Below are 25,523 nucleotides of genomic sequence, written 5' to 3'. Positions count from 1 at the left end.
CATTCCTTTTTGTACTTTTATAGTTTGTGTTTTTTGGGTCTTATTTAAGATATCTTTGCCAAACCCAGGGTCACTAAGATCTTCTCCTATGTTTTCTTCTAGAATTTTTATAGTTTTCACTCTTAAAGTTTTAAGTCCATTTCAAGTTAATTTTTGTATGTGGTGTGAGGAAAGGGTCAAATTCCATGTACGTACGTATGTATGTATGTATATGACAGTCCAATTGTTGCAGCACCGTTTGTTGAAGACATTATCCTTTCTCCTTTAAACTGTCTTGGCACCTTTGTTGAAAATCATTTCATTATATATATACATATGAGTCTATTTCTGGACTTTAGTCTCTTCTATTGATCTATGTGTCCATCTTTACACTAATACCACACTGTCTTGATTACTGTTGCTTTATCATTAGTCTTAAAAATCAGGTAGTTTAAGTCTTCCAACTTTGTTTATGTTTTTCAAAATTTACTTGACTATTTTAGGCCTTTGCATTTCCACATATGTTTTAGAATCAGCTTGTCAATTTCTATAGAAAAGCATGCTAGGGAGTGATAGATGTTGCTTTGATCTATAGATTAACTTCAGTGTGCAGGTCTTTCACATCTTTTGTCAAATTTATCACTAGGTATTACATAGTTTTGATGCTATTGTAAATGGCATGTTTTAATTTTAATTTTGATTTTCCATTGAAAGTTTATAAAAATAGTTGATTTTTGTATATTGACCTTGTATCCTACAACCTTGCTAAACTCGCTTAATAGTTCTAGTAGCTTTTTTGTAGATTCCACAACTGCCTTTACTCATCATTACAGGTATAAGATGATTAAGCATTAGACATGAGACCCACAGTGTCCTTGATACCAAAGACACGAATCCCTGTCTGTCTAGTGTACCAAAGTTCTCTATCTTTCCCATGAAAAGACCCTAAACAACCATCTAAGAACGTTCTCCTGCCTGGCTCAGGAGTAATGGTTTCAAATTAGACCTCAAAAAGTCTTGCCACCATATGATCCAGTAATTCCTCTTCTAAGTAATTACCCAAAAGAACTGAAAGCAGGGACTCAAACAGATACTTGTATACTCATGTTCATAGCAGCATTATTTACAATAGCCAAAAGGTGGAAGCAACCCAAATGTCTACAGAAAGATGAATGAATAAACAAAATATCATATATGCATACAATGGGATGTTATTCAGCCTTAAAAGGGAAGGATATTATGCTAAGTGAAATAAACCAGTCACAAAAGGACACATATTATATGATTCCACTTTTATGAGGTACCAAGATTAGTCAAATTTATACAAACAGAAAGTAGAATGGTGGTTGCCAGGGGCCTGGGGGGAGGTAGGTGGAATAAAGAATTATTGTTTAATATTTATTATTACAGAGTCTCAGTTTAGGGAGATGAAAAATTCTGGAGCCGGATGGTGGTGATGGTTACACAACAGGAATGTACTTGATGCCACTGAATTGTACACTTAAAGAGGTTACAATGGCAAATTTTATATTATGTCTATTTTGCCACAATTGAAAAAAAGTCTTGCCAATATTTTGCAAACTGTTGGTATCTGCATGGTTCTACCCTTCTCCCCCCTAGAAAATATTCAGATAGGTTTGGGTGGGTAAGGAACTGATATAAAAGGTGGTGCTTTTTTGAACACTACTACATATTTTAAATCACATTATTTATTCAGGAGCATAAAGTCCTATTACATGCATGCTAGCTTAATCGTAAATTAATCATGCTTGTTATATTTCACTGACTAGTCTACTGTTTTTAGACAATAATTGCACACTTATTGATTGGATTAATATTCAAATATATTTTTGGTTAAAACAGAAACTGAAATTTAAGGAACTGAGTATCTTTCATTTTATTTCATTTTTTGCAAGTTTATAAGAAGCAAACAATAATAATTTTTTTTTCTATCTAAACATCACAGCAGCAGCCATGCTTACTTGGCTGGAAGCTGATGTGATGCCTCGTTGATTACTAACGGGATGCCTGCCTTGATTCGGAGCTTCTGCCTCCATCTAGTGTATCTGTCCTTTTAACTAGTCCCTATTTACCAGTTCTTGTTCTTGTCCCTGCCACAGGTCTGGAGCGCTTCCAAGTGTCTCAGTTCTTACAACTAGACTTTACCTTATTTCCTACTCTCATAGCTTTCCAAGTACTCCAGTGTCTCCTTTCTTTTGCCAGTCCTCTCATGAGGTCTGGCTTCCTGCTGTGTCCCCAGACATGGTAGGAAGGAGGCCCTTCTTCTAGGGGACACATCTCCCTGATGCCCACCCAGACCCTTTTGAGTGCCCAGCACTCTTCTCAGTCCACGCATTGGGGCAGCTCACTTCTGGGTCTTGACTCTGACAGGGCCCAAGACAGCTGAAATGCTGAGCTCCATGCCTAGTTGGTGAGAACTCACAGCTGGACCAATCTCTCCCCTTACTCCCAGCCAGACCTCCTCTCCCAGTCCCCCTGCACTGCAGTACCTACTTCCAGGGTCTCCTTGCCTGCACCATCCCAGGGCTTGTAATTCACCGTGTCCCAAGAGATTCTGGGATAGAAAACATGCTGGGCCACAGTATGGGGGTAATGGTGAGGCTCTGGGAACGGGGGCTGAAAGAGGAAATCAGGTGACCTCAACCAGGCACGCAATTCTGTAGAGGCAGGAAGGAGACTGGCTAGGGTGTATATTTTCCTCCAGGCCTCATCCCTGGGAAGCTGCAGCATCCCCACCTGTTCTAGTCCAGCTGGTCTCCTCCTTACCTTAACTGCTGTCTTGGGTCTTGTCTATGAGCCTTTGGTCACATAACACTCTGCAGGGTGACTGAGTGCTCTGTGTGGCTTGTGCCACCAACCAGCTTCCAGTGAAGCCTGGGACCAAGTCTTGATTGTTTTTTTCTTTTGCACTATTAAACTTAACTCAGGCATGTGGTATATGCTCAATAAATACCAACTTAAAGTCTTTGAAGCCAGTATCATCCCTTGAAAGAATGTGCTGGGTACCAGGCAATTTGCTAAACTGTTTATATGAATTATCTCATTTAATCTTCAAGACAATCCTATGAAGTAGGCAATATTACCATCCCCTGTTACAGTTGAAGAAACTGAGGCATACATAACTTGTCTAAGATCACCTAGTGAAAAAACAGAGGAACTGGCATTTGAACTGAAGCCAAGACTGCCCCTTGGCAGCACATGGCCTGTCCTTTGATGAAGGGAACTGACTCAGCAGTCCAGCAACCACAATTCTCCAGCCATTACCACAGTGCAGGCTGCTGGTTTATAGTTCAGAATAGTCAGAAGAGAAGGGAGATCAGGAACAGAGCAGTCTATTCATCCATTCACTTATTCTCTCAATAAACAATTGTATGCCAGACCTGAGCCAGGAGTGGATATGAGCCCATCTGGCTCATATCTTTGCACATCTTTCCTCCTCCCGGCTACCCCCAGCTCACCATTCTTTGCCTGGTGACTGACGGCTCTGCCTTCAAGACTCAGCCAAGATCTCTTTTCCTCCAGGAAGGACCTTGCTTTACTCATTACTATTGGCATATGTTTTAGGGCTCCAGAAATATATGTTTTGACTTAATGTATCCCTTGCAGTTCCATACTCTACCCCTGCTTCCAGCTCTGGTGTTTGTAAGCTGTTTATATTTAGGGATGGACAAGCAAGTTTATGTTTCAGGAGTATTGAGGGATGCTTTTTAAAAAACTGTGCAGGTATAGCCTGCTTTACATAATAGATGTATTTTAGAAAGATTGTGGGTACATGAACTTTTTATGAATAGAAATCCTATTTTCTCATCCATGTATGTTTTAGAGATGACTTATTTTAAGTTGCTATTAAATTTCATTTTTAAAAAATGCTGAGCCATAATACTTGAAGAACAAGCTTCTCTTAAATGAATCTCTCTATCGGAGTTTAATAATCCATACACAATCCCTTAAATGTTGTGACATACCTTTACATTTAGAAGAACCCTTTGGAATTCTGCAAATGTAGTGATCGCCTGGGCCAGCCCGGTGGCTCAGGCGGTTGGAGCTCCCTGCACCTAACTCCGAAGGCTGCCGGTTCGATTCCCACATGGGCCAGTGGGCTCTCAAACACAAGGTTGCCAGTTCAATTCCTCGAGTCCAGCAGGGAATGGTGGGCTCCACCCCCTGCAACTAGGATTGAACATGGCACCTTGAGCTGAGCTGCCTCTCGGATGGCTCAGTTGGTTGGAGCGCATCCTCTCAACCACAAGGTTGCCAGTTCGACTCCCACAAGAGAGGTGGGCAGCGCCCCCTGCAACTAGCATCAGCAACTGGACCTGGAGCTGAGCTGCGCCCTCCACAACTAAGACTGAAAGGACAACTTGAAGCTGAACGGCGCCCTCCACAACTAAGACTGAAAGGACAACAACTTGACTTGGAGAGAAGTCCTGGAAGTACACACTGTTCCCCAATGAAGTCCTGTTCCCCTTCCCCAATAAAATCTTTAAAAAAAAAAAAAGTAGTGATCACCTTAGTTTACAGATTTTTATGGTCGGATCTTGGAGGCTCACATGAATTCTGGGTTGTGTGTGTATAGTTAAAATCAAATAGAACGCCATCGCTAAAACAAAAAAATGAGCAGCTGTCTGCAAGCTGCCTCCCCCACCCCGGAGCAACCACATTCAACTCCTTTTGGCTCAGCGATTTTTCTGTACTTGTGTGGAGTCAGAGTTTAAACCCACAAGCCACAAAGCTTCAGAGAAAGTATTTCTTAAGCCCTGTTAATACTGATGGGCACAGCCAGGCTGAGCCAGCATGAAATAAGATGGTCTGACTGTCAGCACGCTCAGCAGATGCTGGAAGAACACTCCCACATGTGGTCTCCGATAAAAGACACCTTCGTCAAATGCTTTGAAGGTTGACATTGAGATAGAGCGGACTATGGTCTTAGGACAAGTTCAGAAAGGCCTGACAAAGGAGGGATAGAGGCAGAAGGTGTTAGACTCCTAGTACATACTCCTGTGCTTCTCTATGCTTGGCGAATTCCCACGGCCACAGTGCCCATAGCAGTAACATCCAAAAAGAAATTCTGTTGTTGTTCGTAACTTACTTGTGCATGTTTTTTTGTCTGGGTTAAGAGCAAATCCTTTAGCACACCGGCAAAAGTAGGAGCCGTCAGCATTCATACACTCATGTTCGCATCCGTGGTTTTCTGAGGCACAGTAGTCCACAGCTGTAAATATTAAAACACAGAGTTTAAGCAGAAACACAAACAGAGGCAAAGGGAATGGTAGAAATGAAGCATACTTATAACAAATGTAATTAAGGATTAATACTGTTGCCCCCAAAAGAGTATGAATAAATAAATAGGAACCCAAGAAATCCTTCCTGCAAAAATAAAAACCAGGAGCCTCAATCAGGCAACTTATATCAGAAGATAAAATAAAGAACACAGAAACAATTATTTTTCAAAGTTAAAGAAATGCAAACCAAAACAATCACAAGGTACACTTACACCTACTAAACTGCAAAAATAAAGACAAGATAAAATCACTGGTGTTAAGGCAGCATGGAAACAGAGTCTGAGTTATTCATGGTGGGTAGCATAAATTGGTAAAAATCCTTTTGGGAGGATATTTGACAATGTTCACTCTGGAACTATGACCCAAAGAAATAATTGGGGGAAAAAATGGAATTAACTACATGGAATAAGCTATTTAAAGCAGCATTACTTTCAGTGACAAAAAAAAAATTATAAAATAAGATGAACATTTAATAAGGGTAAATGGTTAGTAATTTATGAGAAAATGTGCTGGCCTATTTCTCATTAATTCTAGAAATATTTACTGAGCACTGAGTGGGCCTGGCCCTGTTTTAGGTGCTAAGGATACAGCAAATAACAAATCAGAGAAAAATTCCATTTGTTGAGGAGTTCACATTTGGATGGTGGTAGTAGACAAACAAACAAAATAAATAAGTTAATAGCATAATCTCTTAGAAGGTGGAGAATATTCTGGAGAAAAATAAAATGGTGAAAAGAAATAGAGACTGTGGGTATGCGGGAATGAGGGTGTGATGTAACAGAAGTGTTCAGGAAAGGCCTCGCCAAGAAGGTAGAAGTTGGGCAGAGTCTTGAATGATGTACAAGCCAGGAGGATATCAGGGAGAAGGCATCTTGGTCAAAAGGAAGAGCAAGTGCAAAGGCCCTGCGGGAGGTGGGAACATGCCTAGTGTGCTAGAGGATCAGCAAGGAGACTAGGGTGCCTGGAACAGAGAGACAGGTGGGAGATGAGAATGAGCGCAGATTAGGAGGGACCACAGCAAGGACTTGCTTTTATTCTGAGATTAGGGAGTCACTGGAGGGTTCTGAACAAAGGAATTGAGTATAGATCATAGAAGGCAAATGTGACAACCATAGAAAATCAGTGAGGAGGTTACTCAATAATTTCAGTGAGTGGGCAGCAGGTTGACTCAGTTGGTTAGAGGACAGTGCTCACAACACCAAGGTCGCCGGTTCTATTTCCACATGGGCCAGGGAGCTGTGCCCTCCATGACTAGATTGAAAATAACTTGACTTGGAGCTGATGGGTCCTGAAAAAACACACTGTTCCCCAATATTCCCCAATAAAAAAAAAAAAATCTCAGTGAGGAATGGTGGGGAGCTAAACCAGGATGATGCGGGAAGGAGTGGGGGAGTGGGGAAGTGGTGTTCTGGGTGTTGTGGGTTGAATTGTGTTCCCAAAAAAGATATGTTGAAGTCCTAACCCTTCCCCCCACCTATGAATGTGATATTACTTGGAAATAGGTCTTTGGAGATACAGTAGTACCTCGGTTTTCGAATGTCTCCATTGACGAACATTTTGGTTTATGAACGCTGTAAACCCGGAAGTAAATGCTTTGGTTTTTGAACACACCTTGGAAGTCGAACATGTCATGGGCTTCTGCTGAGTGCAAGATCCTGAGGCCTAGTTGTCGGCTGTTTCTGAACGTTTCACAACTCGAACGGTCTTCCAGAACGGATTACGTTCGAAAACCGAGGTACCACTGTATAATCAAACTAAGATGAAGTCATTAGGCTGGGTTCTGATTCAATATGCTGGGTGGCCTTATAAAAAGAGGAGAATACCACATGAACACAGACACAGTAGGACACCAAATGAAGGCCGAGAGTGGAGAGGTGCTGTTACAAGCTGAGGAATGCCAAGGATCAGTCAGCACCGGAAGCCCGAAAGGATCCTCTCCTCTGAGTTTCAAGGGGAGCACGGACTGCTGGCACCTTGAGTTCAGACTTCAAGTCCCCAGAACTGTGAGGCAATAATTTCTGCTGTTTTAAGCCATGCAGTTTGTAGTACTTTGCTATGGCAGCCACCGGAAACTAAAACACCCGGTAGATGTTGTGGGCCAACAGGATTCCTGCTGGATTAGAGGTGGGAAAAAGAGAGAGAGTAAGGCCGACTTTGGTGTGAGCAACAGATGGGACGGAGCTGTATTAACTGAGATGGGCAAGGGGTCTCGGAGCAGGTTTTGTAGGGGGAGGATCAGGAGTGTCCTTTTGGGCCTTAGGCAGTTATTAACATTATAATTCTAATGTAATTTGTAAATAGGAAGATGAAATTTTGTGAAAAAAGTGGATCTCAAAATTGTTTATTTACAGTGATTTTATCCAGGTAAAATATGGCTCTAATGCAAAGCCTGGAAATTAAAAATAAAAATGTTGGTTGTGTTAGGTGGGAGGATTATGGATGGATTTTTTTCCTTCAAAAAAATGTCTCCCTCTATAATAGCTTAGGACACTTTATATCAAAAACTTGTAAATAATAAGGAAATGAAATCTGCAAAATTAATACACATATACAATTAAAAAAAGAAAAACCATGGGGTGGCCAGATGGCTCGGTTGGTTACAGCGCAAGCTCTCAATAAGGTTGCGCCCCCTGCAACTAAAGACTGAAAAAGGCCACTGGACTTGGAGCTGAGCTGCGCCCTCCACAACTAGATTGAAAGACAATGACTTGGAGCTGATGGGCCCTGGAGAAACACACTGTTCCCCAATAAAACAAACAAATAAACAAACAAACAAACAAACAAACAAAAACACTGAAAGAAAGGAAGGAAGGAAGGAAGGAAGGAAGGAAGGAAGGAAGGAAGGAAGGAAGGAAGGAAGGAAAGGAGGGAGGGAAAGACCATGCAAGGAGAAGATAAGGACATACTTTACATAGTAATCAAAAGATTCGTAATCAAAAGGGAAAAGCTAAAGATTTTTAAAGGGTAATAAACTGTATTGTATTTATTCGTTTGCTCCAGGCTTCATTAAGTTTCTGCTTAAGTATCATTTTTGTAACTTCTTCTCCCTAGAGAGTTCTAATAGCACCTAATATATGTGGGCTTAATACACAAGTCATTATGGTGGGAATGGCACACTCACACAGTTTCAGGATCTGAATGTCAGGGGATATAAGCCAGTTGCTGAAAGTGCGTTGTAACATAAATATTGAGCTAGCACCAACTCCTTATACAAGTTAATGTCTCATCTTTCATGAACCAATGAATCATTAAACAAATAACTGGGGACACTGAAATCAAGGATACCAAGCCCTGGCAAGTGCCCCAGTCAGCATGTCACAGGAGTGGGCCATGCTGTAGCCCACACTGGCCTGTGTTAGAAGTACGCACTCCCACCTCCAACCTCCTCATGCTGGGCTTAATTTGCCATCTTGAAAATCTCCTATACCCTGATGTGGGTGTCTGCTATCAGTCAGCCAGTCCTAACTCTAGCCACCCACTTCTTAGTATCCCCTCCAAAGAGAATAGCTGCTAATCTGACTTCCAAGTTCTAGGACACTGACAGTACCACAGTGATGAGTGGTCATTGTACCTAAAAGGCAGATATTCAGACTCTACTTCTTTTGAACTTCCTCTTATACCTTGGGGATCATCTCTGAGCCCAGCCATCTGTGTCCCTCAGAGGCACCTGAGTATGCTGGCCCCATATCAGAATGGGGAGAGGTTGGAGGCTTTCGTTAGGTCTAAGCCACATACTGCAAACTCACCCTTTTCTAGAATTCTCTAGAATAGAATATCCAATGTTGGATCAGGCATTAATAAAGTTATACAGAAGCAGCTCTTTTAATTGACCTCTACTTAACCAACTCCTGATCAATCAATGCTTTTCATTCCCTCTGAATAGATGGGACGTGATTCCCAGAGCATTTTAAATGCTCAAGGCTGTTGGAACCCAGATGCACTTCTCTATTGGCTGGGTTGTATACTTATAAAGCAGCGTTGGTGGAACACCTGAGCTCTGGAACACCTGTGTACTTCTCCCATTGACTTGTTGTATGCTTATAAAGCATTAGGTCTATGAACCAGTTGCATCAACCATTGCTTGGGAACTTGTTAGTAATACAAATTCTCAGGTCCCACCCTAGACCTAATAAATCAGAAACTCTGAGTATGTGGCTGTCACATCCCACGCGCAAGGAGGGTTGTGGTGAGCGAGGAGGGCGGTGCAGGTTAAGAAAGACAGCAGCCAAGAATAGAGTGCAAGCGGGGCCAAAGGACTCCAGATCTGTGAATCCCATACATTATAATAGGAAATTGATTCGAGCCAATCACCCTTGCCTGCAGGCAGCAGAACCATAAGTCTCAGGATAAGTACTTCCCCAAGGGACAAAACTTTATGCATATGAATAGATGGAGAGCACATCATTGAATCTCTTCCCCTGCAGATTGTGGGAAAAAATGCAGCCACAGAGGCAGAGGCTCTCCTTAGTCAGGGGAAAGGTGGGGGGCTGTGCCCACCTCTATCAACCCAGTGGATTCTCCTGTTGGTCCCCACGGGGCTCCACCTGGCTTGGGTTGCCCCCTCCATGGGGAGTCTTGCCCATCATTGGCTGACCAGCCATATTTTGGGGCCAAACAGGGAGACAAAAGGTTCAAGCACAAAGGTGAAGCAAAGTCCCTGAAAGGATCGTCTCACAGACTCTCCTTTCTTTAGGGGCAGGTACGAGGAGACAGCCGAGTAGGCTGCTGCATGGCAACATGGGGCCCAGGAATATGTTTTTACAAGCCCTCCAGGTGATTCTGATGCATGCTAAAATTTGAGAACCACCATTACAAAGAGTCAAAGTTGTTTTTGTTTCCAAATCTATCTATGCCATTTGTACATGTTATTGTAATTCATTTAAATACTACAAAACCCAATAAAATGTAAGCACTAAAACAAATTGAGTTTTTAAAACATAAAAACTAAATTGAAAGCTTTGTACAGACTTAATTAAGACAATTTGCTAACCAAAATTGCTATAGAAACAGGCATGGATGAAATAAGTGTAAAAGATTGGGGAAATTTCACAAAAATTTACAAATATTCTGCCTTTACATTGCGTTACATTAGTCTTCAAATTCTTGCTGCAATTAAAAAAAAAACTGAAAATCATAGACAACACATAGTGGGTATGGTTTGTGCAATAAAGAACTTTTTAAATTATATTCTTTCAAATGAAGTTAAAATTAGTAATTTTGGAAAGTATAATTAAAAGTAATTTTTATCAAAAGTACATTTATGCTTTAAATAAAAATAAAATGGTTAAGGTAGGTTTGTATATGTAGTTTGTTATGATTCCGCTCTTTGAATGACATTTTCCATCAATCAACCAACCACAGGCCCAGTATCATGGACTAAGAGGGCTTCTCCTGGACTTTGATTTCGTGCTGGTTTTGTTTTTTGTGTGCACAGCTCTCTTGGAAACTGAGGGGGAGAAGAGAAATTGGCAAGGCAGGATTCAGGCACTCCTGGGTCCTGAGACCCTGGCCTAGAAAACCCCAAGGTGTCAAATTCCACCTTGATTTGAGGGCCATCCACTGGCTCACTGTGGACAGCAGATGAGACAGACCATCAGCACAGCGTTAGACATGAAGAAGCCCACTTCCAGGCAAGTGGAACTAAAAGCCTTTTAAGGCCAAGAGAGTACTAGTCCATTCAATTCTGACAAACTTTGCTGCGTGTTTTGGGTTCTTTGCATAAGTTCCTTGGCTGCAAATCTGTACTTGTAAAAAGAGGGCCAGTTTAGGGGGCAGGCGTATGAGGTGACCTATGTGTATAATTCAGACATGCCACTGTTGTTCCAAGTCCTCATCACTTCAAAGAAATCTTTTCTTGGCCATTTTGTCTGAAATTTCTATGCTCTCCATTATAAAGAGAAAGAGTACAGTAGGCCCCTTATCTTTGGGGAACACATTCCAAGACCCCAGTGGATGCTTGAAACTGTGGATAGTACCAAGCACTATATATACTGTTTTCTCTTATACATACATACCTATGATAAAGTTTAATTTATAAACTAGGCATGGTAAGAGATTAACAAAAATAACTAATAATAAAATAGAACCATTATAACAATATAATGTAATAAAAGTTATGTGAATGTAGTCTCTCACTCTCTCTTTCTCAAAACATCTTATTGTACTGTGCTCACCGTTCTTGTGACAATGGGAGATGATAAATGCCTACGTGTGAGATGAAGTGAAGTGAATGATGTAGGCATTGTGACATAGCATTAGGCTACTATTTACCTTCTGGCCATTTGGCTACTAAGTGACTAATGTGCGGGGAGCATATCCAGTGTGGACATGCTGGACAAAGGGATAATTCACATACCAGGCAGGACAGAGCTGGATCACGCTACACAGAATGGTGTGCAATTTAAAACTTACGAGTGGTTTATTTCTAAAATTTTCCATTTAACATTTTTGAACCGTGCCTAACTGTGGGAAACTGAAACTGTGGAAAGCAAAGCCGCGGATACAGGGGAATCACCATAATTCCCTGGCTGTAGCTCTTCAACCCTCTAGATCACAAAGTGCTAAGATTTCAGGATGGGAAGCCAGTCTCAACATGTTCAGTCTCTGCCTAATATGTGAGAAATTGCTCAGCTATCTCCAAGGATAAGTAATACTTTGGCGCAAGGTAATAAAGCCTAAGATTGACAGTCTCAGATTTACAATCTGGTCACATTCCAAGGTTTTCCCAGCAGGAATCAGTCTGCAAGGGGATGGCATTAGTAGAAACGGAGTATTTTAAAGAGGAGCATTTGGGTTTCAAAGTTCTTTGACAGAGTTAGAAAATCCAAATTCACCATTTAGAGAAATGGTAGAAGCAATTTTCTTGTTCAGTATATATTAGACATACAGAGTCAGATTTGCAAAACCGCTCTTCCCTAAGATACGACTGGATTTGTGTATGCAGGATTTTAAAACGCAGAGGTTTCTTATTGATTTTGATAACATTCGGAAAGTGTTCTAGGCTGAATTGTGTTTCCTCTACCCCAAATTCATATGTTGAAATCCTAACCCCCAGTTTGTCAGAATGTGACTGTGTCTGGAGATAGGATGAGGCCATTAGTGTGGGTCCTAATCCAATCTGACCGGTGTCCTTCTAAGAAGAGGAAATTTGAACACAAAAGGAGATCAGGGAAAGACCACATGAAGAGGCAGCAAGAGGGTGGCCACCTGCAAGTCCAGGAGAGAGACCTCAGAAGAAACCAAACCTGCTGACACCTTGATCCTGGACTTCCAGCCTCCAGAACTGTGAAAAAATAAATTCCTGTTGTTTAAGCCACTTAGTCTGTGGTATTTTGTGATAGGAGCCCTAACAAATTAGTACAGGGAGACGTCTAATACTTAACAGTTTAGGGGTGAGGGAGCTCATGCTCCAAAAATGAGGAGTCAGCTGATGAATTAAAAATCTGCCCTTTCAATATAAAAATCCATCTTCCCATCCCTTGTCCCCAACTTAAATATCAACCATCCCTTTCTCACTGATGATAACTGATGTAGGAGAATAAAGGCGAAAAGCTTTGAAGGCAGCAGTAATGCCATGTTAAATTCCCATGCTATTTATTCTGAGTACAGACTTCAATATTTTAAAAAATGTACCAGATATCTGACATAGTAATAAATGCAAGCATTAAATTCATAAAGCATATAGAAAAATTCATAAAGGATATAGAAATTCAAATTCAACTGTTTATCAGTTGGCCGAGTGTCAGACATTTTGATGATATTAATGTGAACAAATACATAGAGAACTGTTGTAAGCACTTGACATATATTAACTCATTTAATCCTCACAATAACACTTTGAGGTAGGTATTATTATCATCCCCAATTTACAGATGAAGAAACAGAGAGGTTAAGAGACTTATAAAATGTGAATAACAATAGTACCTACCTCACAGAGTTGCAATTATATGTAAAATAGGTCCTAGGACTTAGTAATAGTCAATAAATGCAGTTTATAAATATATATATATGTGTGTATACACACACACACACACACACACACACACACACACACACACACATATATATTTTTTTCTTTTTTTTTTTTATCACACTGCCTCCCTAATCAGATAATGTTGAATGTAGGGGTAAAGGGATACCTTAATATCATTCATTTGTTGCACAGCCGTTTATTGAGCAATTACTAAATGTCAGGCATGTGCTAAACCCTGGATGGTAATGACAAGCAAATACTATCCATAAGACATCTTAGAATAAAGACAGGAACAGGCTGGCCCGATGGCTCAGATGGTTGGAGCTCCGTGTTCCTAACTCCGAAGGCTGCCAGTTCAATTCCCACATGGGCCAGTGGGATCTCAACCACAAGGTTGCCGGTTCAACTCCTCGACTCCCACAAGGGTTGGTGGGCTGTGCCCCCTGCAACTAGCAACGGCAACTGGACCTGGAGCTGAGCTGCACCCTCAACAACTAAGACTGAAAGGACAACAACTTGACTTGGAAAAAAGTCCTGGAAGTACACACTGTTCCCCAATAAAGTCCTGTTCCCCTTCCCCAATAAAATATTAAAAAAAAAAAAAAAAAGAATAAACACAGGAAGGAGTAGCCAAGCTCTTAGCAGTGATTACCTCCAGGAATTAAAACTGGGAAGGAACGACTTTCAGGTTTTGACTCTATACACATCTGTACTCTGATTTTTCTGTATTAACAAGAAAAAAATGATTTTGTAATTTAAAATCCCACAAAGGGGAAAAGATTTAAAAAAAAAAAACACCAAATGCTTAAGATTGCTATCAATCATTCAACCTGCAATCAATCATTTTCTTGAGTCAATGATTCAAGAAAAATGTGTTGCAAGTCCATTTTGTGAAAGATGAAAAGTATAAGTGGCCTCTGTCTTCAAGGGTTTACAATCTGCATGGGCAGATAAGATGCAAACAGGACGAAAGTTACCCCAAAAGACAGGACTGTTGGTAAACCCCAGGTGAGCATGTACAGCAGAAAATTCTCCCTCAAAAATACAGATAAATGGTATTTGAAAAATGTACAGTTTGACAGTGACAGATGATTACTAGACTTATCATGGTGATCACTTTGTAAGGTATATAAATGTTAAATCACTATGTTGTACACCTGAAACTAATATAAAATTGTATGTCAACTATAATTAAAAAGAAATTTAAAACATTTTTAAATGTACACTTTGGGATGGAAATTAACACTGCTTTAGTGGCAGCTGATGGATTACAAATACAGGGACTCCACTAAAGCAAAAGGAGAACCTTAGTCAATAATCCACCGTTGATCACCTGAATGTGGAAGGAAATTCAGTCCCGTCCGGAGCAAAATGAGCAGTTAGGGAGATGGGACACTGGCACTTGAATTTAATGTTCCATTAACTCAAAAGTGTGGAAATGTTGTCTAAAAGTCCTGAGTCTGGCTAAGAATTGAATTTTCATGCAGTCACAATCACAATTATGGGTTGAGTCAGAGCACTAGAACCACTGTTATGGAACCCATTGCATCCATTCACCAGTGGCTGAACTTGGTGAATTTCTACCAAACTTCTTTAAATGACTAGGTTAGATTTGCTTCCCCACTTTCTCATCACCCACTCCCTACCCGTTGAAATCTGCCCTTTGTCCCACCCCTCTTGATCATTATCAATGGTCTCCTTGTCATCTTTGCGTCCCTGATGCCTAGCAGAGTGCCTGGCAGAGAGTTTTAAAATGTTTGCTAAGATGAATGAATGACTCAACTCTTGTTTCCTTTGGCCTTGCTGGAGCATGACATTAATATTGACCTGGCCTAGAAATTCTCTTTCCCACCATACTCCATGACTCTTCTGATTCTCTTTCCCATCCCCTTTAGGCTGTTTCTTCATGAATATTTTACCTTAGGCTGTTTCTTCATGAATATTTTACCTGCTCCCCCTTTGCCCTCCTGCTCCCTACATGTGGCTTCAACCCAAGGCTCAGGTCTTCACTCTCTCCTCACTCTAAACTTCAGGACATCCGGAAATGATGATAATAATTTCTGTTATAGTAATAATAATAATAATAATAATAATAATAATAATAATAATAATAAATTGCCTCATGTGTATTAGGAACTTTACTCATCATTACACTTACTCCCACAAAATCCTCCTACTCTGCATTATGGATGAGAAAACTGCACAAATTAAATGACTTACGCAAAGATACGTGACTAGCAAGTAGCAGAACTGGGATTTGAGCCCAGGTCTTACAGTATTGAAGGTCCAGATGCCTTCAAAACAAACAAAAAAAACACATAAATAACATTTTAAATGAAAAACATATGGAAATTAAAATTTAGAAAGAAATGGACTATGCTGCTTCCTGACTGCGTCATTGGTTCTAATCTCTCCCTGTGGCGTTAGTGCTGTTTTCGGCTCCCTCTTGACATGTCCTTGTTGGTGTCCCACCTCAACTTCAGACTTACCTTGTCTAAAACTACTCGTTATCTTTTCTAAAAATCTGTTGCCATCACTATCAGAGTCATGGAAGCTCAAACTCAGGAGTCATTCGTGACTTTTCCTTCTCTTATTTATAGCACCTTCTTTTAACCCTTATTCCTTCCCTCTCCATTCCTACAGTCACTACTCATATCTTGGCTCTTGTCACCTCTCATATGATGATTACCATAGTCTCCCAGCTGGTCTTTCCAGCCCTCACCATCTTCCTCTTGGAATTCACCCTGCAGTTTACCAGAAGATGAAGTTTCCTAAGATGAGGCTTTACATTTGTCACTCCCAAGTATGAGTCCTTCAGCAGTTCCTTTTCAGAGATAAAAGTCCAAACTCTTTAGCCGGAGTTTCAAAGGCCTGAACAGTCTGGTTCTTCCTGGTATCTTAAACTTTATCTCCCACTTCACACCTACAGAAATTCTCTGCTTTGACAGAGCTAGTCTCCTCAAGTAGTGATCATATAATTTATTATCAAACTGGAATCCCTCTGAAAGTGAAAGGGAGTGCTGCTGAAAATTGAGCCAACAGGCATAAACTGGGAATGTCCTGGATTAACTGGGATTTATGGTCACCATATTCTTACTGTTCCCTGCCCACCTACATACAGGCCGCCTCACAGCAGCTGCTAAAAGAATTCTTCCAGGGTCGCTACCAGCTTTTGCTTTCTCTCAATTTCCTGCCCTAAGTCTGATACCTAGGGTCTCCAATTTATGTCCTCGGGTTAGGCTGTGTGCTTAGCTTTTATTTTGGCATTCTCACTGTGACAGTCTCTCCTTGATCTATCAACTCCCAGCAGCAAGGCCTGCTCCTCCCAGCCCAGCCTCATCCCCTAAGCCTGGAGAGCACTGCCACCTCCACACCATCATCGCACTTCATGTCTCCCCTTGCCTTAGACATTTGTCCAATTGTTACCCTTTCTTCCTTGCCCAGATTCCACCCTCATTCCCACAGCCGTTAGGATGTCCCTCTTACCTGACCTTCTGTAGTCTCCATTACCTCTACCATTTGCTTTGCACTCAGCACAGCCCCATAGAGCAGCAAATGACCTTTTGAGAATTTGTTCTGTCTCTCTAACCAAGGTAACTGGCAACAAAGGTTATTGCTTAATCATCTCATTCCCAGCCTCAGGCTCTTTCTTGAGGATGCTAATGACAGGAACACCTGATGATAAGACCTGGGTCCACTTGGTCTCTCCTATTTTCCCACTTTTCTGCTTGTACTGCCCCCTCTTCAAGGAAAGGCAGACATTCTTACATGCTGACTGTAACAGCAAGAGAAACACCCATCTCTAATAAACATATCCCACAACAGCTCCCTGGCAACCACAGCATCTATTCTCATGCTTGTTGCTCTTCAATAAATGTCAAATTCCAGAAGTTAGAGCAAAACCCTTAGAGACACAAAAGTTCTATACTACATAGGGACAGTTAGGCAATTATTTGGCAACACTCAGCGAACTGGGTTCCTCACTGCGTTCCAGTTTCCCGAGGGCCAAGGCAGGACCCCTGCCCCAACCATGGCCTCCGCTGACCCTGCCCCATCTACTTACTCACAAGCTCCAGGCTCTCCCTGCCCCTTGCTTCACCCTAATCTATCTTCGCCCTATTTCCTGAAGCTCATCCACTGGCTTTACTCTCAATGGCCTGATTCCCTTCTGACTCTATAGCACCCAGAGTTTCTACCCATTTAACAAATGGTAAGGGAAAAAATATATGTAAAACAAAATAGATAGTATGATCTCATTTTGTTAAACATTAACAAAATGTTTTGAGATAGCTATCTATGTGGGGAAAAGGCTGGCAGAAAACACAATAAACTATTCATAGTCATTTTCTCGTCTGTTTAAGCTCCTCAATGAAAGTATATTATTTACATAATAAAAATTAATTAAGCAAAAATCATAAGACTTGGTATTTACTATGTTGTCTTCTGTTTTTCCAGTGTTAGTGGATATGGTACCCTGCTACCTCTCGTGGTCACCACCAGCAGATTAAAGGGATAAGAAAATCAACTCTAGCACTCAGAAGTCCAATTTCATTTGTGGACCTCCGTGAGGGAGGTTTTCATCCCCATCAGTATGTAAAAACAAACCCCTGATACTTTCATCCCTCACCAGCAAAGAGCAGGCCACGACCTACACTTTATGTTTTGTTGCTTTTCCCTTCCACATCCTTAGATAACCTCAAGGTATGCTGGAAAATGTAAATTCTTTGTGCAACAAAAAAAATCATTTACTATTTCTGGGAAGCAAGACATAACAGGGCCCCTGAAAACAATGGGTTGTGGAACAAAAATGCAGGATTTAGAGTCAGAAAATGTAGGTTCCAGTTCTGCTATCAGTCAAGCCTTTTCCTTCTTTTCCTTCCAGATTTTCTGCTTCATAACTTTCCAGTTCATTTTATTGAACACCTACTATTTGCCAGGCATTGTTTGTTGGTAGAAGGATGAGACTGTGCAAGTGTAAAGGGCTTTGCAGACAAACTGGGAGGTGGCATCAGGGATTTGCTGGCCTGCTCTGCAGGTGCTGAGGAATTCCATTATCCATCACTGAAGAAGTCAGGTGTCATCCCCCTCTCCTTACCTCCCACTGGGTCACGCAATGTGGAGTTGCCCAAGTAGGACACTACTCAACTAATTGCAAGTCAGTGCCTACAGTTCTAAGCATTGCCCTTCACACTCCTTAGCTGGGGCTTGTGTTTGAGGCTACCATTTGTTTTCTCTGACCACGGTGTCTTACTAAATACAGTTGATCTCTTACACCTGCCAGTCATTTGGCAGATCCAATACTTAGGGGACTGGCTGCCCATGTCCTTGAGGTGCCACTCAGCACGCTCACCCACCACCGAGTGAACCTCATGTATATAACACATGAGCTATATTTAAGTCAGGTCATCCCAAACATACCCTCCAAATCTGATGAAAATCCACCCAGTCCTTTTTAAAGATTGCAGCAACAGGACAACAATATTTACACAGAGTATCATAAATATGCCTTTTGCAGAGGACCCAGAATGAGAAAATACTAACCTCAGCCATAAATGAAGTCTTTAAAGTTCCAATTCTAACAACTAGACCAGAGGACTAAGCACCTTATTGAAACTCAAAGGAAAGCAACTGGGCCTTTGGGAGAGGAGCGCTCCTTCTCCCTCCTTACTATGCTTAACTTCTCCTTTCTCCTTAAGCAAGGCTGGAGGGAATACTCACCCACACACCTTCTCCCGTCCTCCGCCAGGGTATAGCCACTGTAGCACTGGCAGACGAAGGAGCCCAGAATATTCACACAGAGCTGCTCACAGCCGTGGTCCTCCGCCGCACACAGATCCTGGACTGGGGCCAAGTCACGCCATTAGAACACAGCTCTGAAGGAGGTGACCCTCAGCACAAGCAACGCTACAGCACTTGCTAAAATAACTTTTGAAAACATTGTAAGCAATGATATACGATCATAGTGGAAATTTCAGAAAACATAGAAAAATCGATAAAAGAAAATTCACCTGTAAGCCCCCCACCTGCAATCTTACCACCCAGAGGCAACCGCTGTTAACATTTTGGTGAGTTTCTATGTGTATTTATAAAAACATTTTTTCAAAGTTACAATTATTCACTTCTATTAAATGCATTAATTTTAAATTCACATCCGTTTGTATTTTCCCATGTCATTGAAAGTGCTTTGGAAACACTTTGAGCAAACTGTTAGCTATCAAGAGCAGGCATTTGCACTTATCTGCATCAAGTACCATTCCTACTCTCTGACAACCGAAATGCTTTGCAGTCGGTCTCAGCACTTTATACTGAGGTAATCTGGCACTGTCTTTGACATTTTGCAGATGGGGAAGCTGAGAGAGGGCACAGTGGGAAGACCTGCTACTCTACCAAAAACATGGCAGGTCTAAGGACAGCCCCCAATTCCCAAGTCTGCATCAGCCACTTGGAACGTGCTTTTCCTCATTCCATGCATCTATCACAGGGATCTTTGAAAATTCTCTTTGCACTCTATTTATTCATCCCAGTCACAAATGGGAAAATGGGACGCCAGAGGAGGTCAGGTAGAGGTAACAAAGAGTACTAGGGAGAAATGGATGTATGGCTATTAGCAGTCGGGTCAAACATTTTTTATATGTCCACAAAGCACTGAGCCCTCGCTATTTATTCAAATGCAATGTAAGAATGCACTCACAGAAATGCATTCACCGCAATGGAACTAAGAATATATCAGAGGATGAAAAGGTTAAAGGCATTTTCAATCACCGATTTGGTCTCTCCTTTGCAGAAACTGGCTGACATGATGACATTACTTCTCAGCAAGGAGAATGGCTTGGTTTCATAACTAGCTATTCCAATAACTTTACCATTAAAGTTGGAGAAAAATCAGAGAGCATTAAAAGGATATATTAGGAATATATTAAAAAGAAGTTTTATCGGGTTAATATGACAGCTATGGTAAAAAGTCAATTAACTAGAAAGCTTGATTAATCCCCGAATCTAATAGCTACACTTTAATGTAGTCTCCTAGGTCTTTGAATTTTATAGTTTATTATGCTTTTAGGTAAATATAAAATATCAAATTGATAAAAATATAAAAGCTGATTTATTCATCACTTCTATTAAATTCATTAAATAATTTTTAAAAATAAAATCTACATCATAACATTAAAAAAGTCTAAGATCCCACAAATAAGGATTCTGGTTTTGAAATGCTAAAAGAAGTATTTTCATTCCCAAATCAATAAGGTAGATGAAAAAAATTATAGGTGCAAATTCCTTTATCTATTACCAGAATATTTGTTTCTTAGATTTCCCATTGAGATTTCCAATGGATTTAGATATAAGGAAAACACTAATAACCAGAAAAAAATTCATTCAGCTCATGCAAAACTTATAGCAAATAATTAAAGAATGACAAAACCTACAGTTAGTTACAAGCCTAGGCCAGAGATCTAAGAAAAGTCAGAATCGTAGGATACTCTTCATTTATTCGATTAATGAAGCACTTACTTTGTCCCACACACTAGGGAGATAGTGATGAACTAAACAAAGGCATTCCTGGGGTCACACAGCTTGTTTTCTAAGGATTAGTAACTTGAAGCTCTAGAAATGTTCCTGACTGAAAGAACAGCAAATGCAAATTGAGATAGAACAAGCTAGCCCCATTTGAGGAGTGGAAAGGCCAGAGTGGCTATCAGATGCACCTTAAATAAATAGTAAAATACATGATAGAACATGCCAGAACTCCATAAGAGAGATGCTGACAATACAAGGAGTTCAGAAAAGGGACAGATTACCACCAGTCAAGAGTGGATCAGAAACAGCCAGCAGGTAAGTGTGAGAGAATGGAGGGAGGGAAATGGCACTCTGTGTTGAGGGAACAGTGTGAGTAAAAGTGCAGAAATGGAGGAAAGCAGGAGAGGCCTGGTCGTTGAATTCACTCTGAGAAGTCCAAGGGAAGTAGCAAGAGGGAGGATTGGAAGGACAATTGACACCAGATGGCAGAGGGCCTGACAGCAGGCTGAGTACTCTCAAGTCCATTCAGCTGGCAGTGGGGACCACTCAAAGTAAAATCCTTTAAAAGGGAGACAGATGACTTCATGTGAGTGGTGCTTTAGAAGGATACATCTTGAAGTATCAGTTTGTCTCAGAGCTGATGGAAACTTAAAGGACTTCTAGCACATACATGAAGATGGCTGCTTTGTTTGGGAATAGCTGTAGTTTTCTGAATTCCAGGCTGAAGTCGCTCTTTGGTTTGCTTACATATTGATGGGAAAATTAACCTCTTGAAATGAGGACCTTCAAATGTTCTTCAGAGTTCTTGGACTCACCCATCAGTGCAGCCCTGCACTTCTCCCTCTTGGCAAGTATCACAATGTTGATCACATAGGCCTTTATGCAGTGACGTCGTTATTGTGTCTCTCATGCCAAACTCAGCTCCTGAATTGGGATGGGAGCATCCCTTACAAAAGCTTTATGGCCAAAAAATGATACTCTAGCACACTGAAACAACCTACCCCTCAGACCCCAAGTCCATCTCTGGAGGTGGGGGACAGGAGATTCTCCCCCTGCATCCTCCCCACTCTGCTCCAGCTGCTGCTTTGTCCCTTCTCTGTGTCCACCAGGAACCCTGCCTAACAGTGGTTAGGAAGGAGTGGTGGGAGCATAGGTAACTTTTATTCTCTTATTTATAACTCTGTTTTCAAATTTTCTAATAAGATTTTATAACAGGAACTTTCATAACAATGAAAAAAATCAATGCCATACAAAAGAACCCCTTTAAAATTAGCATTTCAAAAGCAATGAACCAGGAGCTTGAAGCAATGATCTTTTCTTCCAAAAGACTTCCTCATAGGGTAGGCAGAGTGAGACAATGAATGCTTATTCCTTTCAGCACAGGGCTGAACACCCATAGGACAGTCTGGGAATAACTGCAAGGTCCCAGCTACAGAAGCAGCAGTGCCATTTTCAGCTGCTCAGTAGAACCATCTGGGAACCTTTTGAAAATCCTGATGCTCAGCCTCCACCCTTCTCCCTAAATCAGAATGACTAGGGTTGGGATACTGACAGCTCCCAGATAATTCCAGTGTGCAGCCAGGTTGAGAGTTGGTGAACCTACTGGATTAAAAAGTCCTCAAGATCCTCTGAGGGAAAGGTGCCCAGATCCAGGGGTCAGCTCCCCCTTTTAGCATTAACTGAGACCGCCAGACTCAGTTTCCTCCTTTAAACATATCTCAGAATTCTAGCTGTCCTTTGTCCCTTCTCAGATACTATATGAGGGTGCGAATTGTGGTAAGAACAGAAGGATTACGGCTCGCATTCCAGAAGAATGGTCCCACATACAGCAAGCTTGCCAGTTGGCTTCATTCACGTTTTCCTTTCATACTGTTTTTAGAACGTTGGGGATTTATGGACACTAATGATCTGTACTGTCCTGAAGGAAACCATTGAGGGATAAATTTAATTAAACAAAGACAAAGGAATAAATACAGACTAGGTTCTGACAAAACAACTGTTGTTTTTTGGCAGTGGTCACTTCCATTTGAAACAAATACAGATGTTTTTGGATGATTCCTTATGCTTTTGAAAAACAGCACTTCTTTTTCTCATAGCCCGAAGGGTGATAAAACCACGGGGGATGGGAGAAGCACGAGATTCAGAGTTCCCATTACCCTCTCAAGCCTTATTTTCCTGGTGACCCCCACTAATGGCTCATGACTTCAGTCAAATGTCACCTCCAGGAAAGCTTCTCCAAGTTGGCTGGGTTTACAGGCTCCTCCCTCTGACTTCCTAGCACCATACACATGGCTCCACTCCATATGCATTTATGCCCTGGTATTGGAGAGACCTGATCATATGTCCCCCTGCTCCACTGACATATGAGCTGGTCTGCCTCAGTCTAGATTCCCCAGAGCCTAGCGCTGTGTCTGAGCACATTTAGTTGGTGTTCCATAAGTATTCACTTTCTGAATGAACAGTGGCAAAAGCCATACCCCCTGTCTCCCAACAGGGATGTTCCTAGAGTCCTAAAAATACTCTCTTCCATCAGAAATCGGGTCATGGGAAGATGAGTGAGATGAGAACAAAACTCCTCCTCCTTCTCATCCCCAGCAAGAGGTATTCCCATACCAGAAGAAGGCCCAGAGCACAGTGATATCTGGGACACAGCCCCCACGTGCAGACACCAGAAGAATTATGATGACAGTTAAGGAACTGCTTGCCTTGCTGTCTGCTGCATCCCCAGTACCCAGCACAGTGCCTGGCACATTGCAGGTGCTCATTAAATACTTGTGAATGGACAGATGAACCCACGTCTATGTTACGCAAATACAGAGTTGTCAGGTGTTCCTCTCGCACTAGTCTTACCTAGGCTGTAAGCTCTGAGAGGAACCAAATAAGTCTTGATGTTCCTCAAGATGCCTGTATGATATCATGCATTTCATACGGCAGGCTCTTAGTGGACATTTGTTGATTTGACTTGAAAGCCACCAGCCTGGAGTACTCAGTGGGCTTTTACCTGACCACTCCCCCATAGTGTCCCTTACCACAACTATAATTTAATACTTAATTTGCAATCATTTATTTAATATCTCTTTCCCCTGCCATACGAGGGCAGTGCTTGTTTTGTTTAGCCTTTTAAGCTCAAGTAACTAACATGGTGTCTGGCATGTGGACAATTTTTTAAAAATATATTTGAATGACAGACTGAATTAATTTGTCAAATTGTTCAAAGTGCTGGAAAAACAACAGTAAATAAAATAGATTAAAAAAAAATCAATCGATCGATCGCTGTCCCCATGGAGCTCATTCGAGTGGGGAGCCAGCAGTGCGTGGGAGCCAGCTCCTACTGACTCACAACAGTCTGTGCACACCACCTCCCAACTCCGCATTCAGCAAGGCCAAATGGGTAGCTTGAAATCGGCCATGGTGGCTGTATTTACACCACAGGAATTGGTGAACATTACAAATCAGTTTTTTCCCCTAGAGATCTGGTTATCAAACATCTACCAGCACACCACTGACAGGGGCCAGACATAAACAAAATAAACAGGTAAAACCACATGTTATATCAGATGTTATAAGTGCTATGGAACAAAATTAAGCAGGAAAAAGGAGTTGAGAGTGTATGGGGAAGGGAACTTCTATTTTCAATACTGTGGTTAGAAGGCAGTCTTACTAAAAAGATTATTTTATACAAGGACCTGAGGGAGGTAATATGAAAAAGTAGGGATCAAGGGACTTGAAACTTGGAGGTGATAAAGGACAGTTATGCTAGTTTAGACAGGGTGGGAGCGAGACAATCAGATAGAGTGAAAGAATATTGCCTCTGGAGCCAGACCTGGCTGCAGCTGGGTGACTCGTGTGATTTCACACAAGTGATTTCTAGGAGATTCAGTTTTCATAGAAGTTAAATAATTAAGCAGTGAGAAAACGTTATTGCAGGGCCAAATGAGATAATATAGATGAGAAAAGCACCTGACAGATTGATAGGTACTCAACAAACATTAGCCTCCTTTTCTCTTAGCCTAGGGTAAAAGAAAGGTTTTGGTAGTGTGTGCCTAGTTAAGCATGGAGAAGAGGTGGACCCCAACCAAATTTTGCCTACATCATAATTCTAGTTAGTGAACTTTATTGGATTCCTATGAAAGCTCCACACATGGACATTAGATTCAGACTTTAAATGTCACATATCTTTGGCTAAGTTTTGGTTTATGAGTTCTATGCTGAATTGATGATACAGCAAAGTAGGCAATTTTGAATTTTATAACAAAATCTCACCAAACTCAAGCAAATGTCTTGCCAGAAGACAATCCTTAGCACATAGCTGACAGTCAACAAAATTTGTTTGTTTGCCTTAGTTCCTGGAGAATTTTAGGAGGGATTGTCATGCAGGGTGTCATGTGGGGTCTCTGACCCTGCTCCCCACATAAAAACGCAGGATATGGTGAGGCCAAAAAGGAATACCCACGGAGCCAGAGATAGGGGAGTCCTACCACTATAGTCTCACTGGCGGCTGGGTTGGAGACACAGGAAGCAGGAGCCACACGATCTGAAACCTGTCATCTGCTTCTCTGCCAACGAACCTCACTTGCTAACTGCAATCTGCCGTGCTAATTGTAATTTGCCTCTCTAATTCGCAATCCACAATCCCCATCTGCCAGCCACCATTCGCTGCTAGAGTAGCCACAGCAGTTATATTAGTGGCCAATGGCTCACTGGTTACAGCTGACGGCCAGCTAGCCACAGCTGATGGCCATCCAATCACAGTT

The 25,523-nt window shown here is 41.5% G+C and overlaps 1 protein-coding gene across 5 annotated transcripts in view; it reads right to left on the bottom strand.

The window, feature by feature from the left end:
• The window catches only part of MATN2 (matrilin 2), a 154,349-nt gene that overhangs the window by 39,746 nt on the left and 89,080 nt on the right, over positions 1-25,523 (bottom strand). For 4 of the 5 annotated variants that reach the window (XM_033126158.1, XM_033126157.1, XM_033126160.1 and 1 more), the window contains 2 exons: positions 18,973-19,095; positions 5,090-5,212 (listed from right to left, as the gene is read on the bottom strand). In XM_033126158.1, coding sequence (XP_032982049.1) covers positions 5,090-5,212; positions 18,973-19,095 — 246 coding nt within the window. The remainder of the gene's footprint in view (positions 1-5,089; positions 5,213-18,972; positions 19,096-25,523) is intronic. The other variant, XM_033126162.1, reaches the window with a different exon arrangement.

This window comes from Rhinolophus ferrumequinum, chromosome 14 (assembly GCF_004115265.2).
Source record: "Rhinolophus ferrumequinum isolate MPI-CBG mRhiFer1 chromosome 14, mRhiFer1_v1.p, whole genome shotgun sequence".
NCBI lineage: Eukaryota > Metazoa > Chordata > Mammalia > Chiroptera > Rhinolophidae > Rhinolophus > Rhinolophus ferrumequinum.
This window is presented reverse-complemented; position numbering and strand designations above follow the sequence as displayed.